Raw genomic sequence first — 23,384 nt, 5'->3', positions numbered from 1 at the left:
AGAATGTGCATGCCTGTCAAGCTGCTAAGTGATGTTAATGCTTCCAATCTGGAGACATTTTGAGGCACACTTGTTTGTGTCCCTTGTACTCTGATCTAATAAGAGATTTCCTCCACTGTTTACATCTTCCCTCCTGCACACCACCCCCAGGCTTTACTAGGTTACACTAGCTCTTTCAGATGTCACCATGGAAACCCTGGTTGCCCTGGTTCCTTCTGGTACGCTGTCTTTTCCCCATAAAGTACAGGGAGACGTTCCAGGCAGGGAATTTACAACCCATATCTCTAGGAGACCCAAGATGGTTTGCCTCGGGGACAGTGGAAACTTGTTTAAAGTTTCCAGAGCCTTGGGAGATGAATTCTCAGACTTCCTCATTAAATAAATTGTTCTATTTTCATTCACTCTTTAAACAATTTAGCTCCCTTGGTGTGGAAAGAGAGTGATAGGAAGAAAACTTTATGCCACTTCCCTTTCCCTGAAGATAGCTGTGGAGAGAGATGAATTCCTTTATTCCAATTATTCCTTGTTATCTGGTACATTCAAAACTTTGCAGTCAACAAGACCATTCTTCTGGAGATTAAAAAAGATCCTTCATCTTCCTTCAAAGAAGTCTCCCAGTGTTCCTTAAGACACTACTCCAATTCTGGCCTCCTTTTCACGGGATTTAATTTCAAAGTTAGGAGTTTCTCCCTGAGGGATGTGTTAATGTTACAAGGAGCCCAATAGACATGACCCACAGAATCCCATTATCACGAAAATGAAATACATGAGAAAGGTCCCTATTTCCAGAAGAAGAACACAACCGTTAATGATGTTGCTACTGAAAAATCAAGGATTTTGAAGAATGTAAATATTCCTGAGAATTTATAAGAAGTATCACATGAGGTTACTGCAGACCTCAGGTAGTGCAAATGTGATGGATGTAGAAAGACTCCAGATGAACTGGTTGAAGGAAGAGTGAGCAGAGTGGAAATGGAAGTAACAAGTAGACCAAATTCTCCAAAAGTTTGGAGTAATAACCAAAGGGGAATATGGCTCTATATGTGAGTTTCATTTTAATTGAAAGACATGAGAATGTGGGACATTCCCATGACATTGGAAAGTATAACATTGCACACAGACATTGGAAAATACAGGATAAAGAAAGGATAAGGGATAACATAATTTCCCCCAGAAATTAGGAATCAATGGGATTCAAAGCTCAGATGGAGCTTTGTAGGAAGCAGTCATTGATCAAATAATTATATAAATAATTATTTAATTACAATGGTGGCTAATGTCGGGATGGATGCATTGTGTCCAGTGAGAGCATATACCCAGTGGGTCCCTGTAACTGAGAACTGAAGGATCCTGGGTAGGATTCAGCCAAGCGTTAGCTTGTGTTTCTAGCTCCTGACTCTCTCAACAGGAACTTCTCCCTCTTTCTGTACAATTATTTGATTTATGCTGCCACCTGTGGAGACTGATGATCACCAGACCAACACATTTGACCTCTGAGGTAATAGGACCAATGGGATGTTCTGTTCGCCCCTCCCCTCAACCTTTCCAAGATTCCACTGATGTTTTATTCTTCCTAACATATTGCCCTTCCTGTTATTCCCATACTGTGAACACTACCACCATCAACTCTGGCACCCACGGAGTTGTTCTACTCCAGTGGTTCTCAGTCAGGCTGATTTTGTCCCCTACAGGACAGCTGACAATGTCTGGAGACTTTTCTGGTTATCACAACTCAGTGCTGCCATCTAGTGGGTAGATCACAGGGATCTGTTAAAAATCTTGCTATTCACAAGACAGCCAGCCCCTCACAACAAATAATTATATAGACCAAAATGTCAATATTGTCGTGGGTTAGAAATCTTCGTGAAGACTGTTGAGGACTAATGTTAAAATTTTTATCTAACCAATCCTAGCCACACCTAATTATTTTATAGTGATAGTGAAAATATCATATGAAAGATCTCACAATCTTTTTCCATTTTTTTGGTGCTACTTCATCTTTTTTATGGTGGTTAAATTTATATAACATAAACTGTACCATTTCAACCATTTTTAAGTATACAGTTCTGTACACTTGGCGTTAAGCACATTCACATTGATGGGCAATCATTGCCACCATCTGTTTCAACAAATTTTTCATTTTCCAAAACTGAAAGTCTATCCCCATCAAACACTAACTTCCCATTCTCCTACCCCAACTCCTGACACCCATTATTCTACTCTCTCTATGAATTTGACTACTCTTGGCACTTCATATGAGTGGAATCATATGACATGGATAAATATCCATTTAAAACACTTCAACTTTGACATTTCAAAACATGAACTTCTGATGTCCCCTGTCCTTTGCAAATTTGCTCCACCCACAGTCCACCTGGTACCATGTACATGAACATGGCTGCTCCAAAAAAGAGGCCCACTACGGTGATGCATGAGAAGAAGGTGGTGAAGTCCTCTTTGGGGGCCTTCTCTGAGTGTACACGTAGAACAGCCCCCAACATGTCACCATAGGAGGTGGCAATGAGGGGAAGGGGAAGCACAAGGATCAGCACCCCCGAGGTGGACAGCGCCAACTCACAGGCAGAGGTGTCTGTGCAGGAGCGCTTCAGCAGTGCTGGCACCTCACAGAAGAAGTGGTCCACGATGCAGGAGGCATCAGTAGGGGAAGTGCAGAGTAATGGAGGTCTGGATGGAGGCATTGAGCATACCCGCCAGCCAGGAGGAGCCCACCATGAGCAAACACACCTGGCGCCTCATGAGCAAAGGATACTGCACGGTGTAGAACAGAGCAACATAATGGTTATAGGACATTAGGGCCAACAAGATGCCCTCAGCCACACTCATCAACGTCAGGAAGAATATTTGAGCTGCACAATCCCTGAGGGAGGTGGAACCTTCTCCCTGCAGGAAGTCTGACGCCATCTTGGCGATGGTGACCAGAGGGAAGCCAACATCTAACAGAGAGGGCTGACTGAGCAGAAAGTACATGGGTGTGTGGAGCCAGGCGTCCATGTGGATCAGGAATAGCAGAAAGGTGTTGGCTAGAAGGCCCATAATAAACATGGCAGCCACCAGGGAGAACCGAAGCTGAGGTGACCCTGAATGACTACAGAGGCCCACCAGAATGAAGTCAGAGGCCACTGATTGATTTCCATCCCCTCTGTTTTACATGATGTACCTTTGCTGCAGGAAGAACAGGAGACCTACATCAAGAATCCTGAGTGGGGCTGGCAAATCCCACCAGGCAATGGCCGTCGATAGGTACTGGCTGCCTAGAGTGCTGTCTTGAGAAGAGTTATGAGGTCACCGCTAGAATCAATAGGAGAAAAGCCACAACAGATTAGTGATGCCTGTCATGGGCATGGGATGGGAGAGCAGAAACTTGCATCTCTTAATAAGATACTGGGCCACACCTCATGCAAGAGCTACACACTGACTCTTGCAGTCTAAATTTCAAAGTCCAAGTCAAAGAAAGTAGTATAGACCCAGTAGAATGTTTCAATACCCCTCTTCCTGATGGTCCTGGGGCTAAAGCAGAGGTGAGATTCCAAAAAGATTGGGAGGTGAGATAGGTAATGATGGAGCTGAAACAAGAAAACTAAGCAAGAGAACAGAGAGGAGTGGCTGAGTCCAAATGCAAAGATGAGTATCTGGAGCAAAAAGAAATCTATGCTGAGCCAGCACTGGGGCCAATCTGAATTCTAACTGTGAATCTAAGGAGTGTGAGCCATAGCAGCACTTGGGTGACAGCAGGTTGGGGGTCAAATGGACTGGGATTAGGTGGGGGGACAGTTGTCAATGAGCTCAGCTATTATTGGTGACTTTGTGGCATTGGATGGGAGAGTAGTGACCTGTGGGTAGTCTGACTTAATTTCAAGGACTAGGGTAAGACGCTAGCTCTAGAGTCTCTGATAAATATTGCCTGAGTGAATGAGGTGGACAAGAAAGATGACCACAGACCAGAAGGAGCTGCACACTTAAATCCGGAATGCTCAATTCCCTTGGCAACCTCCAAGCCCCCTGGCAAACACAGATTGCCCTGGAATACCACGTACCACCCACAACTCCAACAATGAACAATGCAGGACAGAAAGGATGTCCATTCCCAACTGTGGGTAGTTAGGGAAGCAGCAATACTGGCCATATAAGGGCACGTGGATTCTTTTGAGGGTCTCACTGGAACTCTTTGTCCTAAGGCTGCCATCTTCATTCAGATGGTCTTTAAAGCTGTCTTTAACTATTCGCCATCCTGACTTTCCTATCACATCCAAGCGCCCAACCAACCATTCACCCATCCATTCAACAAAATTAGTCACATGCTGGGCTGGGCATAAGACATTCCAGGGTGAATCACCCAGGCAAGGTCCTTGCTTCCCTGGACCCCACAGTCTCCATCACGATACCAATGACAAACAAGGACATAAACAGACAAGATCTATGTGACATAGGGAAGTACCATGAAGGAAGTGAGTAGGACATCATGTAGGAAATTGCTGGCGACACCACAGGACAGGGTCAGGAATGCTTGGGACACTTGACAGGTGCCCTCAGTACTGAGAGGGATGTGGAAGAACAAACTTCTTCCTCCTACTTGGAGGTGGATGTTAGTGAGGCTGGCTGTGTGGTTCACCCTGACAAAAACTTTCTAACAGTGCAATCCAACCCATTGGTGACATTTTCCAAAGTCAGTCAATGACATAAGGGAGTAAGATAACTGAGGTCTGTGATTACAGAATTTAGAGTTGGAAAGGGAAAACCAACATTGTTCACATCATTTCAGGATATTCTGATCAGAAACATAAGAGAGACACATGCATGATGTTTTGGGTACCCAGGGGATGAAACTCTGCCTGAGTTGGAGTCAGGGAAGGCTTCACAGAGGAGGAGGCATTGGAGTGGAATTTTGAAGATCAGGTAGGCAGCTAGAGGAGGGAAAATTGTTCTAGGAAGAAGTAAGCATATGAGCTATATGGGTTGGTGGTTATGAGAGTGTACACAGGAGCTTGCATCCCAGCTTAACTACTTTGTGGCAGCATGACCTTGGGTAGCTACTCAATATCAATGTCTTCACCCAGAAAATGGATGGCAGTAATCTGGGTCACAGGCATTGTTGTGAAGATGAAATCAAAGGATAAATGTTAAGAGCTTAGTGCCTGCCACTTGGCAAGTGCTCAATAAATTGTAGATATTACTAATTCTCTAGAGGAAAAACCATTGAAGATTGCTGTTTAGATGATCTGTGCTTAGCACATTGCCAGGCACATAGGACATTCTCACCAATGTTGACTTGTTTTTGGGTGGGCGGAGCAAAATGGCGGGGTGAGCTGACCCGGGATTCTCTCCCCTCCAAAATACAACAAAAGATTGGAAGAACTGAATTTCAGAGAATAAACATAATGCCAGCTCGTTAGAGACCTACAATACCAAGAAGGCGGAGATCATAACCTTGCTTACACCCTCGGAGGCGCTGGAACGGTAGGAGAGAACATCGCTCCCTCCCCTAGAGTCTGCGATGGCTGCGGCGCGGGTCGGGAAGGAGCGGGGGAGGGGCCGCGTGACCTGGGGATCATCCAGGACTCCTGCCGATGATTCAGTGGAGACACACTCATGGGGGGAAAGCTTCCGTCCGCGGGGACCCTATAAATCAAGGGCCTTGGGAGACCAGAGAACAGAACTGATCTAAACCCAGACCGGTGTGTGTGAGTAACAGCCCCTCCCCCCTAACAAAGCCAGTGGGCGCAGCCATCTTGCCCCAAGGCAGAGAGCTAACATGCCGCTCTCGACCCCCATCTAGTGGCGACAGGCTGTAACTGCAACTGAATTCTACCACCATGAGAAAAAAAATGCTCCTCCACCATCCAGCAATTTATAAAAGCCCCAGACCAGAAGGAAAACAATAAAAACACAGAATTAAGTCCTGAGGACTTGGAATTAGGTAAACTAAGTGATAATGAATTCAGAGCAGCTATAATCAAAAACCTCAACGAGGTAGAGAGAAAGATAAACAAGCCGAGTTCTGGAGTTACTTCACAAAAGAGATTGAAATCATAAAGAAGAATCAAACAGAATTACTTGAGATGAAAAACACAATGGACCAGATAAAACACAATACGGATTCCCAGAATGCCCGTGTAGACAACCTAGAGGAGCAAATGAGCATAAACGAGGACAGACAGGGTGAATGGCACCAGACAGAGGAAGAAAGAGAACTAAGAATTTAAAAAAATGAGGAAAATCTCTGAGAGATTATGGATTCAATGAGGAGTAAGAACATAAGGATCATAGGAATTCCTGAGAATATGGAAAAGGAAAATGGAGCAGAAAGTGTGCTTAATGAAATTATTGAAGAGAACTTCCCAAATCTAGGGATCAACGGAGAAATGTGTGTAGAGGAGGGTTTTAGATCTCCTAGATTTGTCAATGTAAAAAGACCCACTGCAAGGCACATAATAGTAAAGTTGGCAAATAGGAATGATAAGGAAAGAATAATTAGGGAAGTAAGAAAAAAAAAAGAGAATAACCTATAAAGGAGCCCCTATCAGACTGTCAGCGGATTTCTCTACAGAAACCCTACAAGCTAGGAGAGAATGGAGTGATATATTCAAAGCTTTAAAGGATAAAAACCTTCAGCCAAGAATACTCTATCCAGCAAGAATTTCCTTCAGATATGAGGGAGAAATTAAATCTTTTCCAGACAAACAAAAGTTAAGAGAATTTGTAACTAAAAGCCCTCCATTACAAGAAATCCTCAAGAAGGCTCTCATACTTGAAAAAAGAAAACAGGGAGAAAGGGGACACAATGCACAGACTAGGGAGACCGATGGATAGAACCAGAAGAGGATAGCAAATATTCAACTATAGCATTAGGGTAAAAATAAGGAAACTACCAAAACAAGGACGATCTTAGCACTCTAACTACAAATTAATAAGACGAGTTGGAATAAAAAATGAAAATAATTATTTAGGAGAGGAAGAGCAAAGGGTCTAAATCAGTATTGGTCGAGTAAGTAAGAGACCATCAGAGAATAGACTATATTATACACGAGATTCTAAATACAAACTTCAAGGTAGACACTAAAATAAAGTACAGAAGAGAGTCACAAATCATAGATAAGGAAAAGTCTAAGAAACTCAGCATAAGAAATTGCAGTATTAGATGGGTAGTCTAAAGCACACAGGAAAAGAAACACAGGAAAACAAGATAATGAGCGACAGATTGACAGCATTAAGTCCACATGCATCAATAATCACTCTCAATGTGAACGGATTGAACTCTCCAATAAAAAGACACAGAGTGGCAAAATGGATTAAAGAACAAGATCCAACAATTTGTTGCCTCCAGGAAACACACCTCAGCCCCAAGGACAAACACAGACTCAGGGTGAAGGGGTGGAGGACAATACTTCAAGCAAATAGCAAGGAAAAAAAGGCAGGTGTTGCAATTCTCATATCAGACCAAGTGGATTTCAAAATAAGACAGGTAAAGAGAGACACAGAGGGACAATATATAATGATCAAAGTGACACTTCATCAAGAAGAAATAACGCTTATACATATCTATGCACCCAACACAGGAGCACCAAGATTCATAAAGCAACTATTAACAGACCTAAAGGAAGATGTTAAAAACAACACAATAATACTAGGGGACCTCAACACCCCACTCCCATCAATGGACAGATCATCCAGACAGAAAATCAACAAGGAAATAGTGGAGCTGAATGAAAAACTAAAACAATTGGGCTTAATAGACATATGTAGATCACTCCACCCAGAAGGAGCTGAATACACATTCTTCTCAAGCGCACATGAAACATTCTCTAGGATAGACCATATGTTGGGAAACAAGGCAAGCCTCTACAAATTTAAAAAAATTGAAATAATAACAAGCATCTTCGCAGATCATAGTGCTATAAGGCTAGAAATTAATTACAAGAAAAAAGCTGAGAAAGGCACAAAGATGTGGAGACTAAACAACACACTACTGAACAAGCAATGGATCATTGAAGAAATTAAAGAAGAAATCAAAAAATACCTGGAAACAAATGAAATGATAGCATGCCATACCAACTGATATGGGATACAGCAAAAGCTGTATTAAGAGGAAAATTCATCGCAATACAGGCACATCTTAACAAACAAGAAAAATCCCAAATAAGCCACCTTAAAGCACACCTAACTGAACTAGAGAAAAAAGAACAAATGAAGCCCAAAGTCAGCAGAAGGAGAGAAATAATAAAAATCAGAGCAGAAATAAATACTATTGAAATGAAAAAGGCAGTAGAAAGGATCAATGAGACAAAGAGCTGGTTTTTTGAGAAGATAAATAAAATGGACAAACCACTAGCCAGACTTACAAAGAAAAAAAGGGAGAATGCTCAAATAAACAAAATCAGAAATGAGCGAGGAGAAATAACAACAGACTCTGCAGAAATACAACAGATTATAAGAGAATACTACCAAAAACTATATGCCAACAGAATGGATAACCTAGAGGAAATGGATAAATTCCTGGACTCCTACAATCTCCCAAAGCTCACTCAAGAAGAGGCAGACAATTTGAACAGACCAATCACAAGCAAAGAGATTGAAACAGCAATCAAAATCATCCCAAAGAATAAAACCCCAGGACCAGATGGCTTTCCTGGGGAATTCTACCAAACTTTCAGAGAGGATTTAATACCTATCCTTTTCAAGCTATTCCAAAAAATTAGGGAAGATGGAACACTTCCTAACACATTCTATGAGGCCAACATCACGCTGATACCAAAACCTGACAAGGACACCACAAAAAAAGAGAACTACAGGTCAATATCACTGATGAACATAGATGCAAAAATTCTAAACAAAATTTTGGCAACCAGAATTCAGCAATTCATCAAAAGAATCATACATCATGATCAGGTGGGATTTATACCAGGGACACAGGGATGGTTCAACGTCCGCAAATCAATCAACGTGATACACCACATCAACAAACTGAGGAAGAAAAACCACATGATCATCTCAATAGATGCAGAGAAGGCATTTGACAAGATCCAACAGCCATTTATGATAAAAACTCTGAACAAAATGGGCATAGAAGGAAACTACCTCAACATAATAAAGGCCATATACGACAAACACATAGCCAACATCATACTCAATGGGCAACAACTGAACGCCATCCCCCTGAAAACAGGAACAAGACAAGGATGCCCTCTATCACCACTCTTATTTAACATACTACTGGAGGTCCTGGCCAGAGCAATCAGGCAAGAAAAAGGAATAAAAGGAATCCAAATAGGGAGGTAAGAAGTGAAACTCTCGCTGCTTGCAGACGACATGATCTTATATATAGAAAACCCCAAAGAATCCATTGGAAAACTGTTAGAAGTAATCAACAACTACAGCAAAGTTGCAGGGTATAAAATCAATTTGCATAAATCAGTAGCATTTCTATACTCCAGTAATGAACCAACAGACAAAGAACTCAAGAATACAATACCATTCACAATCGCAACAAAAAGAATAAAATACCTTGGGGTAAATTTAACTAAGGAAGTGAAGGACCTATATAATGAAAATTACAAGGCCTTTCTGAGAGAATTGGATGACGACATAAGGAGATGGAAAGACATTCCATGTACATGGATTGGAAGAATAAACATAGTTAAAAGGTCCATTCTACCTAAAGCAATCTACAGATTCAACGCCATCCCAATCAGAATCCCAATGACATTCTTTACAGAATTAGAACAAAGAATCCTAAAATTCATATGGGGCAACAAAAGACCCCGAATTGCTAAAGCAATCCTGAGAAAAAAGAACAAAACGGGAGGGATCGCAATCCCTGACTTCAAAACATACTGCAAAGCTATAGTAATCAAAACAGCATGGTACTGCTACAAAAAAAGGTGCACAGATCAATGGAACAAAATTGAAAGCCCAGAAATAAAACTACACATGTATGGACAGCTTATCTTTGACAAAGGAGCTGAGGGCATACAATGGAGAAAAGAAAGTCTTTTCAACAAATGGTGCTGGGAAAACTGGAAAGCCACATGTAAAAGAATGAAAATTGACCATTCTTTTTCACCATTCACCAAAATAAACTCAAAATGGATTAAAGACCTAAAGGTGAGACCTGAAACCATAAGGCTTTTGGAAGAAAACGTAGGCAGTACACCCTTTGACATCAGTATTAAAAGGATCTTTTCGGCCACCATGCCTTCTCAGAGAAGGGAAACAATAGAAAGAATAAACAAATGGGACTTCATCAGATTAAAGAGCTTCTTCAAGGCAAATGAAAACAGGATTGAAACAAATAAACAACCCACTAACTGGGAAAAAATATTTGCAAGTCATATATCTGACAAAGGCTTAATATCCTTAATATATAAAGAACTCTCACAACTCAACCACAAAACATCAAACAACCCAATCAAAAAATGGGCTGGAGACATGAACAGACATTTCTCCAAAGAAGATATACTGATGGCCAATAGGCACATGAAAAGATGCTCATCATCGCTGATCATCAGGGAAATGCAAATCAAAACTACACTAAGATATCACCTTACACCCGTTAGAATGACAAAAATATCTAAAACTAATAGCAACAAATGTTGGAGAGGTGGCGGAGAAAAAGGAACCCTCATACACTGCTGGTGGGAATGCAAACTGGTGCAGCCACTATGGAAAACAGTATGGAGATTCCTCAAAAAATTAAAAATAGAACTACCATACGATCCAGCCATCCCACTACTGGGTATTTATCCAAAGAGCCTGAAGACAGCAATCCCAAAAGTCCTGTGCACCCCAATGTTTATTGCAGCACTGTTTACAATAGCCAAGACGTGGAAGCAACCTAAGTGCCCATCAACAGACGAATGGATAAAGAAGATGTGGTACATATATACAATGGAATACTACTCAGCTGCAAAACAGAACAAAATCATTCCATTTGCAGTAACATGGATGGACCTTGAGAGAATTATGTTAAGTGAAATAAGCCAGCAAGAGAAAGATAATCTGTGTATGGCTCCACTCATATGAGGAATTTAAAACTATGGACCAAAAACAGTTTAGTGGATACCAGGGGAAAGGTGGGGTGGGGGGGTGGGCACAAAGGATGAAGTGGTGCACCTACAACATGACTGACATACATTAATGTACAATTGAAATTTCACAAGATTATAACCTATCAATAACTCAAAAAAAATTCACAAAAAACAAACAAACAAAAAAGAGCTTAGTGCCTGCCACTTGGCAAGTGCTCAAAAAATTGTAGATATTGCTAATTCTCTAGAGGGAAAAACCATTGAAGATTGCTGTTTAGTTGATCTGTGCTTTAGCACATTGCCAGGCACATAGGACATTCTCACCAATGTTGACTCCTGTTGTTCTAATTATTCAACATTATGACCCCTTCCATGGTCAAGCGTGACCCTGTCCAGCTCATCCTCGTTAGTGCCGCTCTGCGATGCCCTTGTCCTTCTTGGGTAAAAACCTACCTGCACCTTCGCTGGCTTCTGAGATCCCTTAGCAGAGTCTTTAAAAATCCATTCATCCCCAAATCCATTGACTTACAACAGGGTTCTCCCACCTTGGCATTATTTGGGGACAGATAATTCTTCGTTGTGGGCAGCTTTCCTGTGCATTGAATGAAGTTTAACAGCATCCCTGGCCTCCACCTACTAGACGCCAGCAGCACTTCCCCCACCCCTACTCAAAAAAAACGAAAATAGCTCCACGCATGGCCAAACGTCCCCAGGAGGCAGAATCACTCCTGATCGAGAACCTCTGGCTTAGAGACGGGAGAACTGTAACCTGCATAGACTTTGGTCCGCAATTCTGCTTCCAGACATTTACTCCAAAATTGCTTTAAGCTCAGACCCAGCATAAATCCTATGAATAGCTCACTATTTCCGTGTCTCCATATAGAAAAAACCCCCCACAAAAACCAATCCTTGCAATGTTTTGCCAACTAGTAGCTAATCAATCCCCCCAATCACCAAGTATCCCAGCTGGTAAAATAGCTTTTATTGCAGACTCTTGTCCAGGTGTATTTAAGTGTCCAGATGAACTTGGTCTTGCTCTGCCCACTCACATATCCTCACCCTGAAAGGAGCTGACATCAATTAAGTGCTGACTGTGTAGTAGTCATCTGGCAAAGTGTTTTACATGCATGATGCTTTAATCCTTAAGTCCTTGAGATGGATGGTGACAATGGTTGCACAACAATGTGAATATACTTAATGCCATGAATAGTAGAAATGGTTAAAATGGTAAATTTTGTGTATATTTAATCCCATTAAAAAAAAACAGTGCCTGTAGGCATTATTATTTACATGCATTTTTTGGATGAGAAAATAGAGGGTCACAGAAGCATGGCGACTTGTCCACCGTCACCCAGCAAGGAAGGAATAGAGCTAAGATTTGAACAAAATAAGGATCTGATTCCAAAGTCCCCGTTTTTCTCTTCCTATCCTACACACTCCCCCAAAACATTGCAATAGATATTCCAATATTTGTTGCATAGACACACACACTCAGTCTTGTGTGCCCTCAAATTCACTTTTCCTTCCAAGGTGTCCAGGTGGTCCCACTGATATTGATGCATCTTTTAAAAATGCAAACCCTGGTGTTTTTGGAATCTCTAACCAGCAGTTCCTCGGTGGCTTGTGTCTTGTGTCTTGAGGTTTTGACAAACTCTTCCCCCCGACAAGACCTCTTTTGAAAAAGATGTTTCTACCCATCCAACCTCCCCATCACCTGCCCTCCCAGTCAGACAGGCAGAACTGGGCAGAGTTAGCCATGACGTACTTGAGTCTAGGCTGATCATCTCACTGTGACTCCTAAATCAATATTTCTCATTTGGGTCGAAGAGGAGCCCCTTCAGCAAGTTTCCAAAGTGGTTTTACCTCTTCCTCTCCCCATTTTCATCAATCATACCAAAATTTGGCCCTGGGGATCCCTTCACTGACACTGAATGGCCAGGGGAAAGACATCAGCATTATTTACCTTCTTGTTTCCAATAAAACTCTCACATCTCTCCACAATGGCAAGGCATGAGCTGGACTCCTGTTCTCCTTAATAATCAAATGCCAGTTCGCAGGATACTGTCGTTTATATTGTTTATTTAATCCTCACAACCAGTTAGCACAGCTCAAGGATCCACTGCAGAGCTCTTTCAATAAATAGCTGTTGAATGAATAAATTCTGTGAGGAAAACAATATTTTAGTTGGAGCTAATGTTATTGACAAATGGGCTGAGAGAAGGTGACTTACATAAAGTCAGACAGCTACTAAGAGGGCTAGGATTTGAACCCCCATCTGTCTGATTCAAAATCCTAAGCACTCTCAATTGTTTATGATGCTTCTTTCTTGGAGTTAATGCTCAGCTCTTCTTCCCAGGAGGTCAGAAAGGAGAACTCTTCTGGGGGATCACTATTGTGGATGGCCAGTCCTCGGAGGGTGAGCTGGAGGTGCCCCCAACCCATGCCACACAAGTTGTTCTCGTACCAGCCCCATGACCAAGGTCAGGTAACCATGCCTGGCTGCTTCAACTGCTTTTATGGAAGGTCAGCATGGACTGACCTTCACTATGGATTGAGTATCAACATAGATGACTTCCTGCTGTCTAGAGGCCTGGCCTTCTTGGGTTCATAGTGATGAAGACAGAGGGAAAGAATAAGCATTCAGTCTAACAAGACATCTGCCTTCAGGTTGGCAAATATCAAGGAGGTAGACAAGAATCCATCCTTCTATCTAAATACCTCTATGGACTCAACCCAATGTGCTCATGGAAAACAATGTCAGCAGTTCCTAGTGTTCTTCCTGACACTAACACCTAGTCTCTAAATCACGCCTGGACCCCCAAGATCCCCACAAGGATGGGTTCCAAGTTCTTGCCCCTACTTGCCAGGGTCTGTGTTTGGAATGAGGGACCTTTCTCAACACCTCACGAGCACATCAAACCCCCTTATTCCAAGGCAGTCTCAGATAAAACCTCCCTGGATTCCAGCACCCTGGGCTTAACCAGTGTCGCCTCTCTCTATGCACAGGTAGATGTCATCATGTGGGAATGGAGGCTCCAAGGAGAGCAGTTGCATCAGAAACCCTTCTGCATCTCCCCTTCTGCTGGAGAAAAAATTGGTTGCAATGGGAGCCTAGAGCCTTTGATATTTGCATTGTCCCTGGAGGATTGTGGTATAAAATTTACTCATCTTTCAACCACAGGAAGGATGGGAAGCACTGATATGGGTAATTAAACGTGACGAAATCCATGTCTTTTTGTTTGGACCTGATGAGGAAGAGGAGATGAGGGAATCCTTTACTGCAAATGGACACCAAGCTCAAAAACAAAAACAATTCCACGGTCCAGGAGACTTCTTCTGAGTTAAATAATGAGGCAGTGATTGTGGTGGAACCCCTGGGAGGCAGCTTCCCTGGGTTGAGATATTTATTCCTCTAAATTCCATTCTTGAGTGGCCTCTGAGGCTCAGGATATGCAATGGTCTAGAGACAGATGATTCTAGGGTCCATGAGCTTATTGTGTGCCCAAGACCAGAGCCAGGGGAAAGGGCAGAGACCAGAAAGCCAGATTACCCTCAACAGGGATGCCCACTTCAGGGCATCACAGGCAAGGCCAAGGCAGACTGAATTACCAGAAGAGCTCTGCTCAAACCAAAGCTGAGTCAGACAGGCAGCAACAAGGTGTAACCCAGACAGAAGAAGGAATAAGTGACATATTATAAGGACATGATATATAGTAGTAATCATCAGCAAGTTCTTTGTACTCTTTGTGCCACCACTCTCTACTCCCAAGCCCAAAGCAGACATTGGTAATTGATCTCACGGCTTTCTACCTCTGAGCCTGGACAGAGCTTCTCAAAAGCACACCGTGCAGCCAGACCTTACAAATTGGATTTGACACGCATCATGAAATCTTCCTTCCAATCAGATTCTAGACTAGTCCTCATAGTAGTTGGGACAGATTGCATAGAGATAAGGAGCTTGCACCAGAAAAGTTATATGTAGGGCACCTGACTCCCACTGCAATTAATTTTCTCTTCAGAACCTCCATCCCTTGACAATTAGCTCATCACTGCTTGGGTGAAGAAGGCGCTGGTGGGCTAACCAAGGAGGGACACAGTCCTGGGAGGTCTTATCTTTTCTTTCATGGATACCATCTTTGTAGTTATATCTCTGAGTTCTACTCAGTCGCATCTCTAATATTACTATGGGATTCTCTTTAACGTCTTCTTCCCTCAGAGTCTGCTTCCTCCAATGTGCTATTATCTTCAAAATGACAGTTTTGGTCTCTGCCCCTTGTATGAGACAGTTTTTGGTTAATTGAGTAAAAAGTTGATTGGAAGCTCTGTGCACATGTGTCAGCCTGTTTACTTTTTTTCTATCTAGGGTGCCCTAGATGGGCTCTTTCCTTGAGGATTCCTTAGTGGTACGTTTTTTTTCTTTTCGGACTGGTTGATTCCCAGAGAAGAATCTCTCATCCAGAAGCCAGTACCAAGGGTAACCCGCTGAAAGGCTGGAATGTTGGACAGATGCTCCAATCCTTACCCTCCTCAAGCAGAAGGCACGAGTTGTGGTTTTTTACTCATTTTCTCTGTGCTTAGATGGAGAAAGGTCTATGGACCACAGAGTGTGCACTAGTCCAAACCATCATCTTTGTTCTCAATCGCTCCCCACCTGGGCCACCTTCTCATCAGTGCTCAGACTCGGGCAAAACAGAAACAATTCAGTCAGGCAGCCCCTCAAAATGCTAGAATATTAGATGTGGAGTCCAGTGCTCTCCTTCCTTCCTCAGGGAGAAGCCAGAAGCTGGGTTCTTACTCTTGATGGTGTGGTGCTGTGGTGGGGGAGGGATTATGGCAAGAGGGTGCCATGTATTTTCCTACTGGGTGCAATACAGCCTGTCTTATGCACTGGAAGAGCATGACAAAACAATATGGTCAGTTCTTAATTGACTGCAGGAATGGAGGAGGGGGCATTTTCACAGATGACTGAAAAGAGCTAGGCCATTGAAAAGCACAGAGAGTTCAGAGTGAGGAGAATGAGACGAGTCTTTTTTAAAATGTAGGTTTGTTATTATTCAGGGATGGTGAGGCCAACAGGTCAGGAGATGATTGCCATGGAAAAGACAGTTTGTTTCTCACAGTTCCCAAGAGGAGGGGGCACACCACACATCGCACTAAATAGACCATGAAGATGAGATGTTTATGGTATCAGAGCTGAAACGAGAAGGCAGAGTATTGCCTTGTTTGACATCAGCTGGGAAGGAGCATGCAGGTAACTAAGATTTTCTTGTTGCTTTGTGCATGCCTGCGAATGACCTAGAAAGTCCCACCAGTATTGATGTTGAGATTGCAAATAAATTTTTTCAAGCAGGTGAATTCTCAAATATGGACTCTGTAAGTGAGGATTGATTGTACACACACACACACACACACACACACACACACACACAGAATCTCAAGTGCTTGTGTGTATCCACCATACAACATAAGCCACAAATACATGATGGACATGTGGGAAACCCTCTGTGGATCCCTTCCCAGAGAGGATCATGATGCTGCATTTGGGGTGTTTTTACACAGGGACATCCCAGTTTTTCTTGGGCACGGCACCTCATTCTAGCTCTGCTGAAATGAGCAGCTCCATCCATTCTTTTTGTTTTTTTTTTTTTAAAGATTGGCACCTGCACTAACATCCACACATTTTTTGTGCTGTCTGTTATTTCCCTGTTTAACTTGTCCCCCAGGCAAAGTGCTGAAGTGCTTTCTAATGCTCTTAAGTTCAAGGAGGCTGTGATGTGACTTAGGGAGAAAATGTGTGTGTAAGATGTTTCCTTCAGGCATGAGTTGTAGCACTGGAGGCTCTGAGTTCACGGTTAATGGATCAGTAGTATATATTAAATGAGGTGTTCTTAAACAGAAACATACATAACACAAAGTTACTTATTGATCGGTTCACAAAAATGTTGTAACTAGAGGCTTGCAGGAACCTAAGCCAGTGTTTCCCCTAGAAGCAATAGTTCGGTGCTCATGGTGACTTTATAGAACACAACTACTGCAGTAAACTAAGAAAATTGAGGGGCCGGCCCGGTGGCATATTGGTTAAGTTCACGCAGTCAATTTAAGCGGTCCTGATTTCACAGGTTCAGATCCTGGGTACGGACCTAGCACCGCTCTTCAAACCTCACTGTTGTGGCGTCCCACATAAAAAAAACACAGGAAGACTGGCATAGATGTCAGCTCAGGGCCAATCTTGCTCACAAAAAAAAGAAAAAAAGAGAAAATCGACCATGATTACTTGAGCATTCTTGCCTTAAACACTGGAGAACAAATAGAAATGCTGTATTAATCATGTCTTTTTATTTTGTATTTTTCCAGCTTTATTAAGATATAATTGACATAACATATTATGTAAATTTAAGGTGTACAACATGTTGATTCGATACACTTTTATGTTGCAAAATGATTAACAGCGTGGTGTCAGCTAACACCACCTTCACGTCACGCGTTTCTTTTTTGTGGTGAGAACATTTAAGATTTACTCTCTTAGCAACTTTCAATTACACAATACAGTATTAACTATAATCACCACACTGTGCCTGAGATCCTCAGAACTTACTGATCTTCTAACTGGAAGTTTGTTGACCCTTCGACCAACATCTTCCCATTTCTCCCCCCCCCCCCAGCCCCTAGAAACCACCATTCTACTCCCTGTGTCTACAAGTTTGCCTTTTTTAGATTCAACATATAAGTGATATCATACAGTACTTGTCCTTGTCTGACTTATTTCACCTGGCATAATGCCCTCAAGTTTCATCCATGTTCTTGCAAATGGCAGGATCTCCTTTTTCATGGCTGAGTAATATTCCATTCTGTGTGTGTGTGTGTGTGTGTGTGTGTGTGTGTGTGTCTGTGTATATCACATCTTCTTTATCCATTCATCCATTGACAGACACTTAGGTTGCTTTCATATCTTGGCTGTTGTAATTTATACTGAACTTTTGATGCTGCGTGTGTGTTTGTGTGTGTGTGATTTTTGTAAGCCTGAACTCTTTTGAAATTAAAAAATACTAATTTAGAAATAAAATGATTCAACCCTGTAGTTCCAGCTTTGTTGTGAGTTTTCCTTTCATCTCCCAGAGATCTGCAAGGCCAGAAAGCTTCTCAAAGTGGAGACGCATCAGTATCAGCCTCACCTAAAAGCTTGTTGGAAATGCAGATTCTCAGGCCCCACCTGGACCTGCTGAATCAGAAGATCTGGGTGGGACGAGGACTCTGTGTTTTAACAAGTTCTCCTGCAGATTCTCATACGCTTTAAGCACGAGAACCTGCTGGTCGGAGACAAGTGCCTCACAACCCCAGACTAACTCTGCATCTTTCTGATGATCAGAGGGGATTAAGAATTTAAGAATTTTGAAGACCCAGTTCAGTACATCTCCACTTGCTGCATGTTAAGTTCACCTTCGAGCTTTTAAAAGTCATCGATGCTTAGTCTCCATCCGCAGGGAGGCTGATTCAGTTGGTCTGGGGTGCAGCCAGGACATGGGGGATTTTTTTAAGTTCCCCTGGTGATTCTAATTTGCAACAAAGGTTGAGGACTCCTGACCAAGAGAACAAAGGATTTCGCTGAAGGAAAGGAAAAGAAGCTGGTGGTCCTGGGTGCCCCCTGCTGGCGGGAGCCTGTACATCTCATCTCCCAGCTACCTCAGATGCCGGTGGAAAGAGATGCTGGCCCACGTGGGCTTTGGATGAGTTCACTGCACATCTCTGAAGTCTGGTTGATGTGTGCATAAGAATTGCCCTTTCAATAGAAATGCCTATTTAAATCCCCAATTCCATTTCAAAGCTGTTGCTTGGATGTTTCCAGTTATCATTTGCACACACGCATACCCCCACAGACGGCACAACCTGTAATTTGTGCAACAAACCCCACACAGCACTTACTATGTGCCATATACAGACTTAAAAGCTTCACAAATAACTCATCCATCCTCATAGCTACCCTTTGAAGTCAGTACTATGACTACTTACAATTTGCTAACAGGGAAGCTGAGTCACAGAGGGACTGGTAGTTTGTCTTGGCTATTAAGTGGAGGACCTGGGGTTTAAGCCACAGCAGCTGGCTCCAGTTCTGTGGTCTTAACGACATGCTTGCATTTCTGCCTCTAATCATGATGGTCTCTGCACTGTTCTCTGTGGTATCCCAGAATCTAGCATCTCTCATGTGTGAGACACAATGTCCCCTTTATACCCACGAGGGAAGTGAGGCTCAGAGAGTCCCAGCCTCCACTTCCACTGTTTGGGATGGATCTTAGACCTCACAGTTTCCCAAACACAGTCAATAACTGAAGTACTCAGAGATCTGGGTTCAAATCCTGCTCCTGCCCCATTCCAGCTGTGTGACTTTGGATAAGGCACTTCATTTCTCTGAGCCTCTATTTCCCCATTGGAAAAAATGGACACAGTCCCATTTCTAAGTCATAAAAATGACCCATTCCAAGCTGTCATCTAGCACCCCTTTCACTTGGAATGAGGATTCTTTAAAGGGAAAAAGAGAACTTATTATTATCTTAATCTAAATTCATCAAATTATTCCTTCATAGGGTCAAGGGTCCACCCTGCAGATGTGTTCAATAAGGTGGAGTGATGGGAGAACCTCCCCATCCACACACAGCTGTATCACTATCGGCACCAGATGCCAGGCCCTGAACACAGTCTCTTCAGTCCTTGATGGAATAGCCCATCTGAGCTAAACGTGTCCTTTTAACATGCTGAGGCTCAAAGCTCTATCGCAACCTCACACTCATAGGGCAGCTGTAACTTTTTCAAAAACCAGAAAATAACTAGGGTTGATGAAGATGTGGAGTAAGTGAAACCCTCTACACGGCTAGTGGGAATGTAAAATGATGTTGCCACTATGGAAAGCACTATGATGGTCCCCCCAAAAGTAGAAATAGAACTACCATATGATCCAGCAATCCCACCTTTGGTTATGTAGCCGAGAGAACTGAGAGCAGGGTCCCAAAGAGAGATTTTTACACCCATGTTCGCAGCAGCATTATTCACAATAGCCAGGAGGTGGAAACAACACTAGTTTCCATTGATGGATGAATGGATAGACAAAATGTGGTATAAACTTATAGCAGAATATTAATCAGCCTTAAAAAGGAAGGAAATTCTGATGCACACTACAACATGGATGAACCTGGAGGACGTCATGCTCAGTGAAATAAGCCAGTCACTAAAAGACAAATTCTGTGTGATTCCACTTACGTGAGGCGCCCAGAGGAGTCAAATTCATAGAGACAGAAAGTAGGGTGCTGATTGCCAGGGCTGGGAGGAGTCGTTGTTTAATAGGTCTGGACTTTCAGTTTTGCGAGATGAAACTTTTCAGAGATTGGGTGCACAGCAATGTGAACGTACCAAGGCCACTGGACTGTACACTTAAAAATGGCCAAGATGGTAAATTTTATGTTATGTTTATTTGACCATGATTAAACTTCCCATTAATTTTTTTTAAAAAGTGTTATTTCAACAAACCCTCTAAAAGATAAAGAAGAAAATTCTGATGACATCATCACTATGCCTCTTTTCATAAACATGAGGCAGAAACCCTTCCAGCCAAAATGCTTATTCTTGTTCTTTAGGCAAAAGCATTTGAAAACACAAAGGCTGTGCACCACAGCGTCAATCAGGTCTCCTCTGAGCGGGGTCATCAGAAGGTCAGAGGCAGAGTCCTTTCTTCTTTGCTTTATGTAAATTTTAAGAGGTGAGATTATGGGTGACTTCACTTCCTCATGTATATTTCAGCCTTTCTAGAATTAAAAAGTAGAATCGAAAACCAAGTTTGAAAATGATGGATAAGATGCTGTTATTTAGTACATTTCTAAAGCTGCACTAACTGATGACCTTCTGATGAATATTCTAAGGATTAATATTTTAACATTCTAAGGAGGCCTGTGGCCAGCTCTCCCATACCACACTGTAAATAACTTCAAGGCAAGGGTTCCTGGGTCTTACTGGGCTCTGGACCAGGCAGCTGGGGCAGAGGTCTCTGCTCAGGAACACTCCATCCTCCTCCTTCTCAAAATTAGGCGCTTTGGGGAAAATCAAGAATAGATGAGTATCCTGGGGGCTTTGTGGACAGGGAGGGGCCCCACCTCTATCCCTGCATTGTGATGTCTTCTAAAGGGGGCAGCGGGGAAAAGTGATGTCATAGGTCACTGGCCGGCCCCCTCTCCCTCTCTGCCTGTGCCGGCCACTGGCCCAGTCTCACCTTTTCTCCCCACAACGCTGCACCCCAGAGGAAAGTAGTCAGCCTTGCCAAGCCACCCACCCAGCCACTTGCAGCCATGGATGCAAATCACTCCAACCCCTTGGAGCCCCAGTCTTCTCCAGAGGCCCCCAGGCCTGGCCTGAACCCTGGCTCAATCCCAGGGAGCAAGAACCTGCAGCAGGACCCCCCCAACATGGTGGGAGACAAGTTGCCACCAAAGACTGGAGCAGTGGTCATCGACATGGGCACAGGCACCTGTAAGATGGGTTTCGCAGGGCAGACTCGGCCCATCTACACCGTGGCCACCATCGTGGGCTGCCAGCCCCAGAAGCTGACCACCACCGGGCAGCAAGTGCTGGAGACGTTCATCGGCGAGGCCGCCCGCATGCGCCCGGAGCTGACGCTGGTGCAGCCCGTTCGGAACGGCATCTTGGTGGACTGGAACGCGGCTGAGCTCATCTGGCGCCACGTACTTGAGCACGACCTCCGCGTGGCCACCCAGGACCACCCGCTGCTGTTCTCCGACCCGCCCTTCAGCCCCAGCACCAACTGTGAGAAGCTGGTCGAGGTGGTCTTCGAGTCTCTGCGCTCCCCCGCCATGTACGTGGCTTCCCAGTCGGTGCTGTCCGTCTATGCACACGGACAGGTCAGTGGGCTGGTGGTGGACACGGGCCACGGGGTCACCTACACAGTACCCGTCTTCCAGGGGTACAACCTGCCCCACGCCGCACAGCGCCTGGACCTGGCGGGAACCCACCTGACCGCCTTCCTGGCGGAGATGCTGCTGGGCTCCGGCTTGCCCCTCGGGCAGCAGGACCGGGACACGGTGGAGAACATTAAGCATCGCTACTGCTACGTGGCTGCCAACTTGCTCAAGGAGCAGGCCAGGCCAGAGCAGGAATACCAGCAGACCCTGAAGCTGCCCGATGGGCGGACGGTAACACTGGGCAAAGAGCTGTTCCAGTGCCCGGAGCTGCTGTTCAGCCCCCCCGCGATCCCAGGGCTGTCGCCTGTGGGGGTCCCTACCATGACCACACAGAGTCTTCTCAAGGTGCCCCTGGAGGTGCAGGCAGATGTGGCCCAGAACGTGCTGCTCTGCGGGGGCTCCTCACTCTTCCAGGGGTTCGAGGGCCGCTTCCGCGCTGAGCTGTTGCACAGTCTGCCCCGTGAGGCCCACGTGGTGGTGAAGGCCCAGCCCAGCAGGAACTTCTCGGTGTGGATCGGGGGCTCCATCCTGGCCTCATTGCGTGCCTTCCAGTCCTGCTGGGTCCTGCGGGAGGAGTACGAGGAGCAGGGGCCCCACATCGTGTACCGCAAATGCTACTGATGCTGAGTAGCGACTGGGGCAGTGTTGTGGGCAGTAAAGCTTGCGGTACCCAGCCGGCTCTGTCCTGCCTTCCCTCAGCGCTGGAGTGGTCCACTCCTGGACCCACCCAGACTCACCTTACTCTGACCCCACAGACCCACCCCAAGGAGATCTGCCTCCCAGGGCATCCCTGGTTCTGCCCTAACTCACCTCCTGTGATCCGTCCCCAGAGACACCCCAGTTCTGATTCTCTAAACCCACCTCCTCCATCATCAAGGCCCAACACACCACTACGTCCTCACCCTGTCAAACCATCTCCCATGATGTGTGTCCCCCAGGGCACTCTCAGAGTGGGGCTCCACCCATGCCCACCCCCAAGACATCCCCAGATTCTGACCTCTCAGCCTACTTCCATGATCTATTGCTCTTGATACAGCCCCCCCCCATCCCCTGGGCTCTAAACCCCCCAATTCACCCCCTTGCTATATCCCTCAAGGACCCTCAACCAACCCCCATAACTCATCCCTCTCCAAAGAAACTGCACCGGGCACTCCAACCACCCCCTACCCCTGAGAATCTTTCCATGAGTGTTCCAACACCTAAGTTCACTCTTATAATCTGCCCCAAACATCTAATCCCCCCAAACACACCCCCAAGATCTACTTACCAAGACATCCCTGGTTCTGAGCCCCCAAAATCCACCCCTTCATTGATTTTCCCTCATCTGATTATCCAAAGTTCTCCTGAACCCTGATGTGCTGAGCACTCCAGAATCCTCCCCACA

At 44.3% G+C, this 23,384-nt stretch overlaps 1 protein-coding gene and 1 pseudogene across 1 annotated transcript; one reads left to right on the top strand and one right to left on the bottom strand.

Moving 5' to 3' along the window:
- Positions 1 to 2,300: 2,300 nt before the first annotated feature.
- Positions 2,301 to 4,295, bottom strand: LOC139041183 (olfactory receptor 2Z1-like; annotated as a pseudogene).
- A 17,075-nt stretch (positions 4,296 to 21,370) lies between these two features.
- Positions 21,371 to 22,621, top strand: LOC139041089 (actin-like protein 9). The gene has a single exon (XM_070490238.1). The coding sequence runs from the start codon at positions 21,371 to 21,373 to the stop codon at positions 22,619 to 22,621; it is 1,251 nt and encodes a 416-aa protein (XP_070346339.1).
- Positions 22,622 to 23,384: the final 763 nt, after the last annotated feature.

Source organism: Equus asinus, chromosome 20 (genome assembly GCF_041296235.1).
Source record: "Equus asinus isolate D_3611 breed Donkey chromosome 20, EquAss-T2T_v2, whole genome shotgun sequence".
Taxonomy (NCBI): Eukaryota; Metazoa; Chordata; class Mammalia; order Perissodactyla; family Equidae; genus Equus; species Equus asinus.
Note: the sequence above shows the minus strand (reverse complement) of the source record. Positions and strands in the feature narration are given on the sequence as shown.